The 15,598-nt window shown below is 39.6% G+C and overlaps 1 protein-coding gene across 1 annotated transcript in view; it reads right to left on the bottom strand.

Annotated features, from left to right (window-relative positions):
• GPC3 (glypican 3) overlaps positions 1-15,598 on the bottom strand; it is a 463,174-nt gene that overhangs the window by 212,406 nt on the left and 235,170 nt on the right. The window contains exon 3 of the mRNA NM_001035463.2: positions 6,423-7,117. Coding sequence (NP_001030540.1) covers positions 6,423-7,117 — 695 coding nt within the window. The remainder of the gene's footprint in view (positions 1-6,422; positions 7,118-15,598) is intronic.

Below are 15,598 nucleotides of genomic sequence, written 5' to 3' on the forward strand. Positions count from 1 at the left end.
TCACTGTAAACATCTATATGATCTGGGATTTTGTTTTTATTTTGAACTGGGAGCTTTTTTGTTTACAAATTCATTAAAAACTAAAAAACTGTTTCTGTAAGGAAAAAAAAAATAAACACACCTGAAATTTTCAAAAAAAAAAAAAAAAACACAACTAAGATCATGGCATCCAGTCCCTTCACTTCATGGCAAATACATGGGAAACAATGGAAACAGTGATAGACTTTATTTTTCTGGGGCTCCAAAATCACTACAGATGGTGACTGCAGCCTTGAAATTAAAAGATGCTTGCTCCCTGGAAGAAAAGCTATGACCAACCTAGACAGCATATTAAAAAGCAGAGACATTACTTTGCTGACAAAGGTCCATCTACTCAAGGCTATGGTTTTTCCAGTAGTCATGTATGGATGTGAGAGTTGGACCATAAATAAAGCTGAGTGCCGAAGAATCTGAAACTTTTGAGCTGTGGTGTTGGAGAAGACTCTTGAGAGTCCCTTGGACAGTAAAATCAAACCAGTCAGCCCTAAAGGAAATCAGTCCTGAATATTCATTGAAAGGACTGATGCTGAAGCTCCAATACTTTGGCCACCTGTTGGGAAGAATTGACTCAGTGGAAAAGACCCTGATGCTGGGAAAGATTGACGCTGGGAGGGGAAGGGGCTGACAGAGGATGAGATGGTTAGATGGCATGACTGACTCAATGAACATGAGTTTGAGCAAGCTCCAGGAGTTGGTGATGGACAGGGAAGAGTCCATGGGGTCACAAGGAGTTGGACATGTCTGAGCGAGTGAACTGAAGTGAGGAAATAAGGGGAGAAACAGAGAAGGTAGAAAAGGTTGCAGTTTTGGACAACATTCAATGAAGCACATAACTAGTCAAGGTAATGAAATTGTGGGAGAGGAAACACTAATGCTGAGAAACTCTGAAATGAATCAATAAAGAAAGTACATAAGTAAAATTGGAAAAATAAAAGTGCAAACAGCCATGTGAGGACATATGAGCAATTTACTTTAGGGGGGTAAAGAAAGTAAGTCCAATCATAGAGATTCTTGGGAAACTTTCTCAATTAGCAATAAACATCCAACATGCTGATTACTGGGCTTCCCTGGTGGCTCAGACAGAAAAGAATCTGCCTGCAATGCAGGAAACCCGGGTTCAATCCCTAGGTCAGGTAGATCCGCTGGAGAAGGGAATGGCAACCCGCTCCAATATTCTTGCCTGGATAATCCTGTCCATGGGGTCGCAAAGAGTCAGATACAGCTGAAGGACTGAGCACATCCATAAGGTATGGAATTCAATAATGTGCTGATAAATTTTAAAATGACACTCTCAAATACTACCCAAATGATGCCTCAATACTATTAAAGACCTACTCAGTACTCACTTGGGGCCATGATATTTAACCTAGTTCACAAATGTAGATGAAGAACCAAGATGGATCTATTTACAGTCCCATCGTTAATACTTTTCAGTAAAACTTTTCTCTTTCCTTACCTTCCTCTCACCTCTTCTCTCTTTCTCTCTCTCACACATATAAACACACAATAAAATATTGGTATTTTTATTCACTTCTTTGGGTTAAAATAACATGAAACGCCCTGGCACTTAAAAACAAGTTTAAGAAAAACTCATTATCCATTTGGCACTTAGAAACACGCTGTAGAAGGAGTACTGCACTGCGGCTTAGTTAGTACTTGCCATGTGCCTCGAACTCTGCCAGGTACTTTGAACCTACCATTTCAGTGATTCCCAAGTATCAGCCCCATCTGATAGATGTGCTCACAGCTTTGCCATTGTCATTCACTTCCAACCTCTGGGTCTTATCTTCTAAACAAGGTGGCTGGATTTGCTTCCAAGGAAGTATCAGAATCAAATGGAGTACTTTTTAAGTGACAAATTCTCTGGCACAGACCTATGGTATCAGAATCCCCAGGGCAGGGGGAGGGGCTCCAGGAATCTGTTTAATGAGTTCCCTACATGATTGTGGTGATGAGTCGTTTGAGAACCACATGCTTATCACCTCTAGGTGTGCAGCAAGGAACAACATCCTAACATTTGCTCACATGTCTTCACTTGGTAGTCTGAAGAATGGAAAAGTATCTTAGGGAAAACTGAAACACTAATAGGGCATAATTATAAAAAATTCACAGTGCCCCACTCACGTCAGATCAGATCAGATCAGATCAGTCGCTCAGTCGTGTTCGACTCTTTGCAACCCCATGAATCACAGCACGCCAGGCCTCCCTGTCCATCACCATAAAACCAAAATGTCCTTCATGATCTGGGGTAGATGAGCAAAGTCCCTGCTTGGCAGACTTCATGGCTTCTGCATTATAGGTGGATTCTTTACTGCAGAGCCACTGGGTAAGCCCATGGCAGACTTCATGCACAGCTTATAGCTAGCTAAAAATGCTGTCCTAACAGAGCTCTGGAAGAGCTGATTTTCACAGAGGTCTCTCACAACTTGACCTCAATCAGGACTAACTGGCCGGGTCTCACATTTGATCACAAGCGGAAGGTGAGGGTGCTGCAGCAGAATCTCATTAATGCCTTAGTTTTCAAGGAGCTTAGGCTTGGGGGCCTTCTGTGGTTTTGTTAACGGGAACAGTGCTCTGCAATCCACCCAGCCCTCACTTCCCCTCACCACCCATAATGAATGACCCGGCCCCTTGATGGGGCATACAGAGTATACTGGATCACACCTGGACCGTGATTCCCCACCCCCACCATTTGGTATACATTACTTAGAGCTGGCAATCATAAACCAGTAACAAGGCAGACTTTACATACACTTTCTGTTCTAGTTTATGCATTCCCTGGGGAAGACAGACTTCACGCTCTCATAACCAGCTGGGAGCTGGGAGCAATCAGGCCCTTAATGGCCAAAACAGAAAGGGACTGACTGCCTCACTGAGCACCTCCTGACAGCCAAGGCTTTTCTTCCTGAATGATAATGGCATGAAATGTACTCCTTGTGTGTGTGTGTACACGTGCACACACACAGATGCTCCCACGTGCACCTAACATACAGCAGGGTTGGCACCCCCAAAATAGCTGTTCAATTTAAGTTCAAGATGTCTTTGCAGAATCCTAACGGAGCTTTTTGAGTGAAAATCTGGGAGGGTCTTATGGGAGACAGATCAGTGTGGTGGAAAGAGTGCTCGACTGTAGCAGCAGCAGACCTTGGACCCTACTTCTGGCTCTTCCACTAACTATATAACTGTGGGCAAGCCTCTCTGAACTTTATTTTTTCATTTGTAAAATCAAAGGGACTGGACTAGGTAATCTCTTTCAGGCCTTCTAAGATTCACATTATAGTGAGATGTTCACTGTGCTGAAAATTATTCAGTTACACGTCCGTCTGTCAACAAAGCTAAACTGACCTTTTAAAGACTTAAGAACTATGTCTGGGGCCATCGAGTACCCAGCACCTGGCAAAGTGCCATGAATAGAGCAAATGCTTAAGAAATGTTCACTAAGTAAACTTTCATGTCTAGGGCCTGATCAAAATAGTGGACTCAATCCACTACCAGCTCCACCCCACCTTTTTTTCTGTGTTGAAAATAACTAGAGAAGAAAACATGTTTTCAAAATGTTGCTGTCAAAGTGACCAACATCAGTTTTCAAAATGTTGCTGTCAAAGTGACCAACATCAGAGGCAAACTTTAAAGCCTCCCATACTCTGTCTTTAACGTTATCTTCTTGTTTTTCCTCTTATTGAAGACATTTCCACACCCCTGGCACTCTTGCTTTGTGTCGGACACATAGAGGGCCCTCAACGAACATCAGGTGAAATGAACATACGAATGCACTGGCTTTTCATTTTTCTAATTCTCTGAGATTTACTTTTGTTTAAGGCCCAAGAATCTGGCCTCGAATTATAAAGCAATCAGAGGAATAATTAACCACTGAAGAACACTATTGCTAGGACATTTCTGTTCATTTTACTATAAAATATTTTCTCAGCAAATGTGTTTTAAATGGCTAACATTCTGAATGGGACAATTAGAGCGGCTCTGTGAGTAGCCATCCTGTGGGTTGAATCATTTTTTGTTCTCCTTTCTTGTTTAATTCACCAAAGAAACCAATTACCCCTATCATTTCGTACTTGCAGAGCTTAAGGACAGGGCTAAATGGCCTAAGCTGCCCTCCACATTCTGGGTAAGCGATGGTTCAGAGTACACAGCAGTTGCACTGCATAGAAGGTAAAAGCATGAATCAAGCAAGGCAACAACCCAGGGTTGGAATCCCAGTTTCCCCACTGCCATTTAACTAGCTTTGATGTCGGGGCAAGGTATTTAGGCTCTGTGAAGTGAAGTGAGAGTCGCTCAGTCGTGTCTGACTCTGCGCCCTGTGGACTATACAGTCCATGGAATTCTCCAGGCCAGAATACTGGAGTGGGTAGCCTTTCCCTTCTCCAGGGGATCCTCCCAACCCAGGAATCAAACCCAGGTCTCCCGCACTGCAGGCAGATTCTATACCAGCTGAGCCACTAAGCTTCATCTTGTTGCTGTGTCTGACTCTTTGCAACCCCATGGACTGCAGCACGCCAGGCCTCCTTGTCCCTCACCATCTCCCAGAGTTTGCCCTAGTTCATATTCCTCACATCATTGATGCCATCCAGCCATCTCATCCTCTGATGCCCTCTTCTCATTCTGCCCTTAATCTTTCCCAGCATCAGGGACTTTTCCAATGAGTCACCTGTGAATGTCAGATGACCACAATACTGGAGCTTCAGCATCAGTCCTTCCAGTGAATATTCAGGGCTGATCTCTCTTAAGATTGACTGGTTTGAACTCCTTGCTGTTCAAGGGACTTTCAGGGATCTTCTCCAGTACCACAGTTTGAAGGAATCAATTCCTCAGCATTCTGCCTTCTTTACAGACCAGCTCTCACAACCGTTCATGATCACTGGAAAGATCGTAGCCTTGACTACACGGACCTTTGTCAGCAGAGTGATGTCTCTGCTTTTCAACACACTGTCTAGGTTTGTCATCACTTTCCTGCCAAGAAGCAATCGTCTTCTGATTTCATGGCTGCAGTCACCATCCGCAGTGATTTTGGAGCCCAAGAAGAGGAAATCTGTCACTACTTCCACCTTTTCCTCTTCTATTTGCCATGCAGTAATGGGGCCAGATGCCATGACCTTAGTTATTTTTAATATTTACTCATAAGCCAGCTCTGAAGCTGGCTTCATCTACTCCTGTGTAAAATGGGGATAATATTAGGATCTATCCCATGGATTACTGCGACATAATTTTATGTAAACTGGTGATGGTAGGATCCCAACAAGGCTAGTGTATTAGATGATTCTGCCACCTCCTTCAACAAAGCTGACAACATTCAGGAGTTAGTCACTATAACCTTAGTGAGAGCTCTTGGCTCTATGTTCTTTTCTGTATTGAAAAGTGTGTGCTCCTGTGGTTCTGAATGTGTGCATCCTAGCTTAGCAGGTACAATGTAACTAATAACGTCTGACTGAAACCAAGCAAGCTGCTCCCTCACAGAACTGTCCCACCCCAATACAAATACCATCAGGCTTACACTGGTATGAATCAAGGCTGCAGAAACAACTGCTGGAAGATATGAATGTTTTGCCTCATTCATTTGTAGCTTTAGTTAGTAGGTTCTAACTGGGTTTCCTACTTTTAAAGACACTACTCAAAATGCACATCAAAACTAACATCGCAAATCAACTACTCAAAATGCTGCTGCTGCTAAGTCACTTCAGTCATGTCCGACTCTGTGCGACCCCATAGACAGAAGTGCACCAGGCTCCTCTGTCCATGGGATTTCCCAGGCAAGAGTACTGGAGTGGGGTGTCATTGCCTTCTCCGTTACTCAAAATAGTAATGTGATTAAGAGCACAAGAGTGAAATCAGAACCAGAGAAACTGGTGATAACCTAATTAAAAGGACACCTGATCAATTTGTGAATCATGGCTCTTTCATTAACTATAGCTGGGTGCCCTTGGTCAAGTTTCTGTTTCCCTGAGCTTCAGTTCCCTCGTTTACAAAATGGAGATAATAGCTCATACCTCACAGGGTTGTCGAGAATGTTGTGTTAACTAACAGCAGTGGTAACAATAACTAATAATTACTGAAGAACTGTAACCCATGTTACTCCCAATGAAGCAGATATTCTTTTTAATCTTTATTTTATCAATCAGCAAGATGAGGCTCATATAGAGCCTCATAACCAAGGTCTGAAAACAAGAAAGTAGATGGATCTAAAATGCAAAGCCAGGCTTTGGACTCCATAACCTGTGGATTTAATGCACTGCCCAGCTTTGTGAGGACATTCAGGCCCTCTATCATCCCTGCCCATATTTTTCTTAGTTCTCTCCGACGGCACCTACTGGCCATGCCACCACACCCCGAATAGAATCCAATTCCTTGGAAAACGGTAGAATGGTACTCACCGTGGTGGTGAGCTTTCCTCCATTCTTCTGGACGTACTGGATGGAGTCATGGATCGTTGAAAAGAGACCAAGCAGTACATTCTCCATGTCATAGACTCTGTACATGCCGTTCACCAGTTCTTCCAGAGACAGGATGTATTCTCTCCAGTACTTGTCAATCTCCACCACACCTGCCATACAGCCCTGCATGACCACATTGCAGTAGCCGCCACATGGCTTCACCATCATCAGTCCCTGGCAGTAAGAGCAGTACCACATCCTCGTGAGCATTCGGCCACAGTCCTTACTGAACTTCAGGTGATCGGTTGTGTTGATCACTTCAATTCCAAGATTCAGGGCCTGGAGGAAGATCCTAGTGACTTGCAGTGACTTGGAAACCTGGGTCATAATAAGCTTGGGGAAATTCCCAAATACTTTCAGGTCACGCCTTGCCCCTCGGAGGCACTCATTGATGTCTAAGGTGGACTCTGGAAGGCCTGGGTTCATCAGCTGGGTATAGATGACTGGAAACAGGCTGTCAAACAATTCATTGACCATGTCATCCACGTTGATGTCAGAACCCAGGATGTAGAGAGATACATCAGTGAAAAATTCACCCACAAAGTCAAAAGCTTGTGGGGTCAGGCTCGGATAGTTGTTCTTGAACATGGCATTGGTGTAGTTCTTGGCGTGGCGAACGACAATTTCAAAGGCCTCTGCAAAATAAGAGATATAGAAATGCCCACAAATTAAAGCATGAAAGTCCAGTATTTAATTGAACTTGAGATTTCTCTATCGCTGTGGTGATTAAGGTCCCATTTGCCTTAAATAATTGACTCGTGTTTACTTCTGGCAATTGCCTCTACTCCTGCAGTTGTTTGTTCCTATAAATCAATTTTCCTTTCTGAACATGAAGTCCAAACCTTGATGTGTACATAAATTCTTAAACACACAAATTATATTTCAAATGACGAAAGTCAGGATTCAGTTAACATTCTGGCCTCTCATAAAAATAGCGATTAAAAATTGGCTAAATGAGAAGTTCTTTTTCTCTCATTGATTTATTCAGTTAAAAAGAAATTGTATTTCAAGACATTTATTTCATTTTTAGACAAAGATAAATATTTGACAACCAACCATATACTATATAAACTCACATAACGATTCAAGCCTGTTCATCTCTGGAGGAAAGGCAAGTTCTTAGCCAAGAATAAAAGCTATCACCAATTTAATCATTTTGGTAGATAACTTTAAACGGAGCTATCTGACAGATTGCCAGACCTGAAAATGGAATTTATCCCCTAAACGGTATCAGGATGGAAAAAACAAGGCATGTACTTATCTATACATTTGATACTGAAAATAACACCTCTGCTATTTGCAAGCTGAACATCTGGAAGGATAATAGCTAAGCTTCCTTGGTAAGTTCGGCTTCCACATGGCTTGGAAGCCTTATCCACTCTACAGAGACTATGGGTTCAGGATTACATCTGCTGCCCCTAACCCTTGGCATAAGGCCTGATTCGTGTCACTGGTTTGAGAGAGAAAGTAATAATGTCACCATCCCATTTTCTCCAAACTGAAGCCCTCTAGACACAATTTATCCCAAATAATCAGAGTTCTGCATTTCTTATGAGGGAAAGAAAAACAACAATAACAGATTTTTCAAGAAATAAGACATAGTTTAAAAACAAAAATAATCAAGTTTCCCAAGACTTTTAAAATTAACTTAGCACTTTCATTTCCTTCCAAAGAACAGAGGTCCACAACAGATGTACCCCAAAATGATGCCATTTCAGGAGCCTTGAAAAATCAAATTATTACCATTTTCAGACTACCTAGGGAGACTGCATTCCAACTGTTCCTTGGGATCACTTAGCCAAACACCTCAGTCATCTGTGGCAGAAGTGAGCTCTAGGTTGTACCACCACCATCTGCCCCAGACCCCTCACAAAGTAGAACGCGCATACTAGAGTCTTCCCTTGGGTTTATGACCATGCCCAGAAATGTTGAGCAGATGCCAGAGCAATTCTACTGGGTTTCCAAGCCCACTTGAGAAAGTTAATCTTCATTTTCATCAATTGCTAAATGTTCATTTGTGATTTTTGTTGTTTAGAATATTAAGAACTTCTTGGAAAGCTTATCTATAACAATCTCTTCTTAACCTCATACACTATTCTCAATCCTTGAATCTAAACATTGAATGAATTGAAGAGATTTTCTAATGCAATCCAAAGGACCAGTCAATTAATTCTTCAAAATCATCAGAAATTTGAAGATTTAAAACTATTCATTAATTTTAGCTACCAATCCTCTATTAATACTAGACTCTGTGCTAGGTTCTAGGGGTATATAAGTGCTAAGTAGATGGGGATAAATAATATACTGTCCTTGTCTTGAAAGTATAAGGTATGTGTGTGCATGCTCAGTTGCTTCAGTTATGCTTGACTCTCTGCAACCCCATGGACTGTAGCCCACCAGGCTCCTCTGTCCGTGGGACTCTCCAGACAAGAATACTGGAGTGGGTAGCCATTCCTACTCCAGGGGATCTTTCCGACCCGGGGACTGAACTCTGCATTGGCAGGCAGATTCTTTACCACTAGCGCCACCTGTTGTTGTTCAGTCACTCAGTCGTGTCCAACTCTTTGTGACCCCATGGACTGTAGCACACCAGGCTCCCCTGTCCATCACCAACTCCTGGAGCTTGCTCAAACTCATGTCCATCAAGTCAGAGATGCCATCCAAACATCTCATCCTCTGTCGTCCCCTTCTCCTCCTGCCTTCAATCTTTCCAGCATCAAGGTCTTTACAAATGAGTCAGTTCTTCCCAACGGGTGGTCAAAGTATTGGAGCTTCAGCTTAAGCATCAGTCCTTTCAATGAATATTCAGGGTTGATTTCCTTCAGGATTGACCGACTGGATCTCCTTGCTGTCCAAGAGACTCTCAAGAGTCTTCTCCAATGCCACAGTTCAAAAGCATCAATGCTTCAATGCTCAGCCTTCTTTATGGTCCAGCTTTCACACCCATATATGACTACTGGTGGCTAGCACCACCTGGGAAGCCCTTAAATGCTATACCATATACCTTATAAGCGGGGCTTTCCTGGTAGCTCAGTGGTAAAGAATCCGCCTGCAATGCAGGAGTCACAGGAGAAAGGAAATGCAGCTTCGATCCCTGGGTTGGGAAGATCCCCTGAAGAAGGGGATGGCAACCCACTTGAGTATTCTTGTCTGGAGAATCCCATGGACAGAGAGCGTGGCAGGCTACAGTCAAGTCAGACATGACTGTAGCAACTGAAAAGGCATGCATAGCATTTACAAAGCATTTCCAAGTATATTACAATATCCACTTTTTACCACAATCTTCTGAGTTTGGTTTTGCAGTCCCCACTTTATAGATGATGAAACTGAGGCAAGCAGAATTTAAGCACTTTCCCACAGTCATGCAAAGCAGAAGTAGTCAACTCAAACTACTGTCTCCCAGCAATGGTTTCACTCTAGCTGTCCTCAGCCATATGGCCAAACACACACATTCTCAAAAGTCTTTGAAAGTCAAGTTCATTTTTAAGCTCATTATATTTCTATCGGCTTCTCCTCTCCGAATGGAAAAGTACTGGGAGAAATTGCAGCTAAAGCCAATTGTACTTTCACCTTTGTCTTGGGGCTGCATAAGGTCAGAGAAGGAAGACGGCTGCTGAGATGCTACCCTGTGGATCTCAGTCATTGAAGCTACCCTAAAATGAATTCTCTACAAGGCAAATTTCATCTTTGGCACAGTACATTTATTCTCTAATGTGCAAGATATATGACCGTGAAATTCCATACACTATATGCCATAACTGTTTTAAGTTTCTGTTACTAGCACTGCTGGATCAACAGGAAAAGAAAATTATAAAAGATCACGAACTCTTCTCCAGAAATAATAATAACAACACATATTGCAGGGGGAAAGGGCTAGGGGTTCATATGCAACCTCAAACTCACATGTGCTCCCTGCTCCAACTTTCACAGCTCAGAATCCACTTAGCACATCTCTGGGTTTTACCCAACCCCCTTACTTCTATATCACAGGACAACAGCCCAAACCATAACTACTCAAGCAAAGACTCCTTGGGGACGTAGAGGAACCAACACCAGGTGAAAAGTGACGCTCAGCTTGAAGTTGGCAACTTGAGGTTTCCTGAAATGAAGCCAAGAGCTAGAATTACTGCAAAAAATGTTCAGCCTACTGATTTTTTTTGGTCAGATAATAAGGTACACTTATGCTAGGGGAGGTTTTCCTCTGTCTCTTTCCTGGGAAAAAGTCAAGCATTATATCCAGGAAAAATTCGAACAATGTAAAATCAGAGATATTATGAAAAATTTGGCACCAAACAGAAAACATTCTATTTTTAACACTATATATAGAAAGACAGATGATACAGATAAAGACATCTGATAAATTAATACACATCCAAATATAGCAAGGTTTCTAGATTTACTAATACCCCTATCACTATCCTGGTCACCCATTTTGGACACATTTTACTGTTACCAACTTCCTTCTTAAATTATGTTGCTCCAAAGGGGACACAACTTTCCAATATGGTTTGGTATGTAAAGTGTGCAATCAAACTATCGCCTCTCTTTAAACGAATCGATAACTTGTCCCCTATTAACCCAGGACATATATCCTATCACCAGAGCAAAATGACTGTCCTTAGTACTTGGTGCAGATGTTTCTTTATTCAGACCCAGACCAAGGGTCTTTTCAGTAGAAGACTGGACTTCTTTTTTTTTTTAGTATAAATTTATTTATTTTAATTGGAGGTTAATTACTTTACAATATTGTATTGGTTTTGCCATACATCATTTGGAGAGAAGAATAAATAAACCATTGAGTTCCCTTCAAGGCCTTAAGAATAAAGCAGTCTTATAGAAAACACAAACAGAAATGAAGTATGCCTTTCATGGGCTTATCAGTATACTGGAAACGACCAAGGAAAGAACCAGGGAGCTTAAAGAAATGGTGATATAAACTTCCCAAATGAAAATATGGCGAGAAAAAAACAAGACACAAAAAGGAACATCCAAGAACTGTGGGAAAAATCAAAATCTGTAACATATGTATAATTGCAATTATAGAAAGAGAAGAAAGACAAAAGAGAGCAAAAGAAATATTTGAGGAAATGATACCAAAAATTTCACAAAATTCATAATAGATACCATCCACAGACCCATGAAACTCAGAGTTACAAGCAGGTTGAATACCAAAGTACCTGCTCTAAGGCATATCATATTCAAATGGTAAAAAATCAAAGACAAAGAGAAAATTTTCCAAGAAGCCAGAGGAAGAAAGAAAATCATCTTACCTATAAAGGAACAGGATAAGAATTATGTTGAACATCTCATCAGAAATCATCCAAGAAAGAAGAGAGTAAAAGGAAATATCTTGCATTGAAAGAAAAAACAACAAGCTAGAATTCTCTTTCCAGCAAAATTACCATCAAAAAGGAACACAAAAACCTTTCTCAGACAAACAAGAACGGAAGAAATTTGTCATCAGTAGACATGGCTTGCAAAAAAATGTAAAAAATATGTTTTTCTAGAAAAGTATGTAAGCCAGAAAATCAGATCTAAATAAAGAAAGGAAGAGCATCAGAGAAGGAATATATATATATAAGGGCAAAATAAAACCTTTTCTTTTTTTAAAACAATGATTTAACATATAACTTTGTTCAAAGTAATAACAGCAATAACGTATCAGTGATTATAGTATATGGATAAGTAAAATGAATATTATAAGGCACTCGAACTACCAGTGAAGCAATTTAGTGTAGACTTGAAAGTGGACTTAAAGTAGTTTAGAAAGCATATTGCAAACTTGACAGGAACCACTAAAAATTTTCAAAATGAAGCATAATCGAGATGGAATCATATATCTCAGGCTTCAGTTAAAGCCTGAGAAGGCAAAAAAAGAGAAGATTAAAAATAACCAAAACAAATAATATGTGCAATAAACAAAAAGCATTTATAAATGATGAATATTAACACATTACCTCACTAATCACTTTAAATGTGAATGGTTTAAATACAAAAAGTAAAAGATAGAGATGATCAGAATAAACATAAAAATAAAACCCAACTGTAGATTATCTAAGGTAACACATCTTCAATATAAAGATACAGATAAAGGGATGAAGAAAGACATATCATACTAACACCAGATAGAAAAAACTGGAATAGCCAAATTAGTTTCAGAGCACACTTTGGAAGAAGGAATATTATCAGGAATAAAAAAGGGTGTCACATAATCTGAAGGGTCAATTCTCCAAAAAGACGTAATTCTTATATATACAAACCCACAATTATAGTTGGAGACATCAGCACCCATCTATCAATACCTAATAAATCCATCACGCAGAAACTGACTAAAGACATGGTTGAACTGATTAGCATCATCAATGAACTAGATCTAATTGACACTTATAGGGTAATTCATCCATCAACAGCAGAATATACATTCTCAAGCTTACGTGTAACATTCAGCAAAACAGACTATAACACTTGGCCATAAAATACACCTTAACAAATTTAAAAGCTCAGAAATCATACAAATAATGTTCTTAGCCCACTCAATGAATTTAAATTACAAGTCAATAACAGAAAGGTAAGACAATATCCAATCCTCTGCAAAGTAAACAACACATTTCAGTACAACATATGGGACAAAAAATGTCTTAAGAGAAATTTTTTTAAATGTTTAACTAAATGAAAATGACCATTAAACTTACTGAAATTTGTGTTATGTAGCAAAGGCAGTGTTTAGAGGGAAATTTGTAGCATTGAATGCTTATATTAGAAAAGGAAAAAAGATCTCAGATCAATAAATTTAAGATTTCACCAAACAAAACTAGAGAATTAAGAGCAATATAAACCTAAAGCAAGGAAAAGAATACAAATTATAAAAAATTAGGGCAAAATTCAGTGAAACTGAAAATAAATATCAATAGATAAATCCAACAAAACAAAAAGCTAGTTCTTTGAAAAGATAAAATTTTAAAATATCTGGCCAGGCTAATCAAGAAGAAAACAAAAGATACAATTTATTAATATTAGAAATGAAAGAGGGGTCATTATTAATAATTATATGGATATTAATAGGATAATATATGAATATTATGAACAACTCTATGTCCCACGACTTGGTGCACTTGATAAAATGCACCACCAATTGCTTAAAAGACAAAAGGCACCAAAACTTACAAAATGACAAAATAGGCAAACTGAATTATTCTCTGTTCATCAGAGAAATTAAGTAATCAATTAATAAACTTCCAAAAGCAATGCAGGTCCAGATGGTTTCGCAGGTGAATTCTATCAAACATTTAAGGAAGAAAGAATACCAACTCTATACAATCTCTTCCAGGAAATACAAGCAGAGAGAACATTTCCTAATTCATTCTCTAAGACCATCATTACCCTAAAACCAAAACCAGATAAAGGCATTATAAGAAAGGAAAGATAGATACCAATATTTCTCACAAATATAAATACAAAAACCCACAATAAAATATTAGTAAATCAGTTCATATAATCCATCATATTAAAGGGCTATAAAAAATTGTACCAATAGGTACAGAAAAAACATTTACCAAAATCCAACACCATTCATGATAAAAACTTTCAGTTAACTAGAAATAGAGGGGAAATTTCTCTACTTGATAAAGTAATTTACAGCTAATATCATACTTAATGGTGAGGAATTAGAGGCTTGCTCCCTAACTTAAGATAAGGGAACAAGGCAAGGATGTCCCTTTTAGTGCTTCTATTTAATATCATATTTAAAGTCCTAGCTGACACATTAAGACCGGAGAAGGCAATGGCAACCTACTCCAGTACTCTCGCCTGGAAAATCCCATGGGCGGAGGAGCCTGGTAGGCTGCAGTCCATGGGGTTGCGAAGAGTCGGAAATGACTGAGTGACTTCACTTTCACTTTTCACTTTCATGCATTGGAGAAGGAAATGGCAACCCACTCCAGTGTTCTTGCCTGGAGAATCCCAGGGACGGGAGCCTGGTGGGCTGCCATCTATGGGGTCGCACAGAGTCAGACACGACTGAAGCGACTTAGCATCAGCAGCAGCAACACATTAAGACAAGATAAAGAAATGAAAGATACACAGATTGGAAAGGAAAAATAAAGCCGTCTTTGTTCAAAAATGACATGCTTGTCTATATAGATCATCACAAAGAATTGATGTAAAACTCCGCTTGAATTAATAATCTTATATAGCACGGTTGCAGGATACAAAGTTAATATACAGAAGTCAATTGTTTTCTATACACCAACAATGATGAACTGGTATTTCAAATGGGAAATACAATATCATTTACATTAGCATCCCCAGTGGAAAGCTTAGATACAATTTTAATAAAATATGTATAAGAATAAGTGGAGAGATATTCTCTGTTCATGAATAGAAAGGCTCAATATTATTATGAAGTAAATTCTTCCAAACATGGTCTATACATTCCATGGAAGACCAGTCAAAATCCTTGCAGGTTATTTTGTGGATAACAATACTAAAATTTATATGGAAAGGCAAAAGACCCAGAATAGACATCACAACACTGAAGAATTACAAAACCACAGGACTAGGACACCCAAGTTCAAGAATTTCTATAGGTTATTATAAGATAATGGCTATATTTCCCTGTGCTATACAGTATATCCTTGTTCCTTATCTACTTTATATATAGTACTTTGTGTCTATTAATCCCATACCCCTAATTTGTACTGTGTCCCTTCCCTCTACCCTTTGGTAATAATTTATAATGGAGTATAATCTGAAAAAAAAAAACTGAATCACTGTGTTCTACACCTGAAACTAATACAATATTGAAAAATTTAAAAAGAACTACTAGACAATCAAATTGTTAATTATTGTTTTCTCAGAGTGCCTATATCTACAATCAGATAAATGAGAAACACTGAGACCAAAATAAATTTTCAAAGAGGGAAAAGAAATTCTTATAAAGTTACAGTAATCAAGATGGCATAAAGCGCAAGTGTTAGTCACGCAGTAGTGTCTGACTCTTTGCAACCCCATGGACTGTAGCCTGCCAGACTCCTCTGTCCATGGAATTCTCCAGGCAAGAATACTGGTTGGGTTGCCATGCCTTCCTCCAGGGAGCTTCCCAACGCAGAGCTTGAACC

The sequence above is a fragment of the Bos taurus genome, chromosome X (genome assembly GCF_002263795.3).
Source record: "Bos taurus isolate L1 Dominette 01449 registration number 42190680 breed Hereford chromosome X, ARS-UCD2.0, whole genome shotgun sequence".
Lineage (NCBI taxonomy): Eukaryota > Metazoa > Chordata > Mammalia > Artiodactyla > Bovidae > Bos > Bos taurus.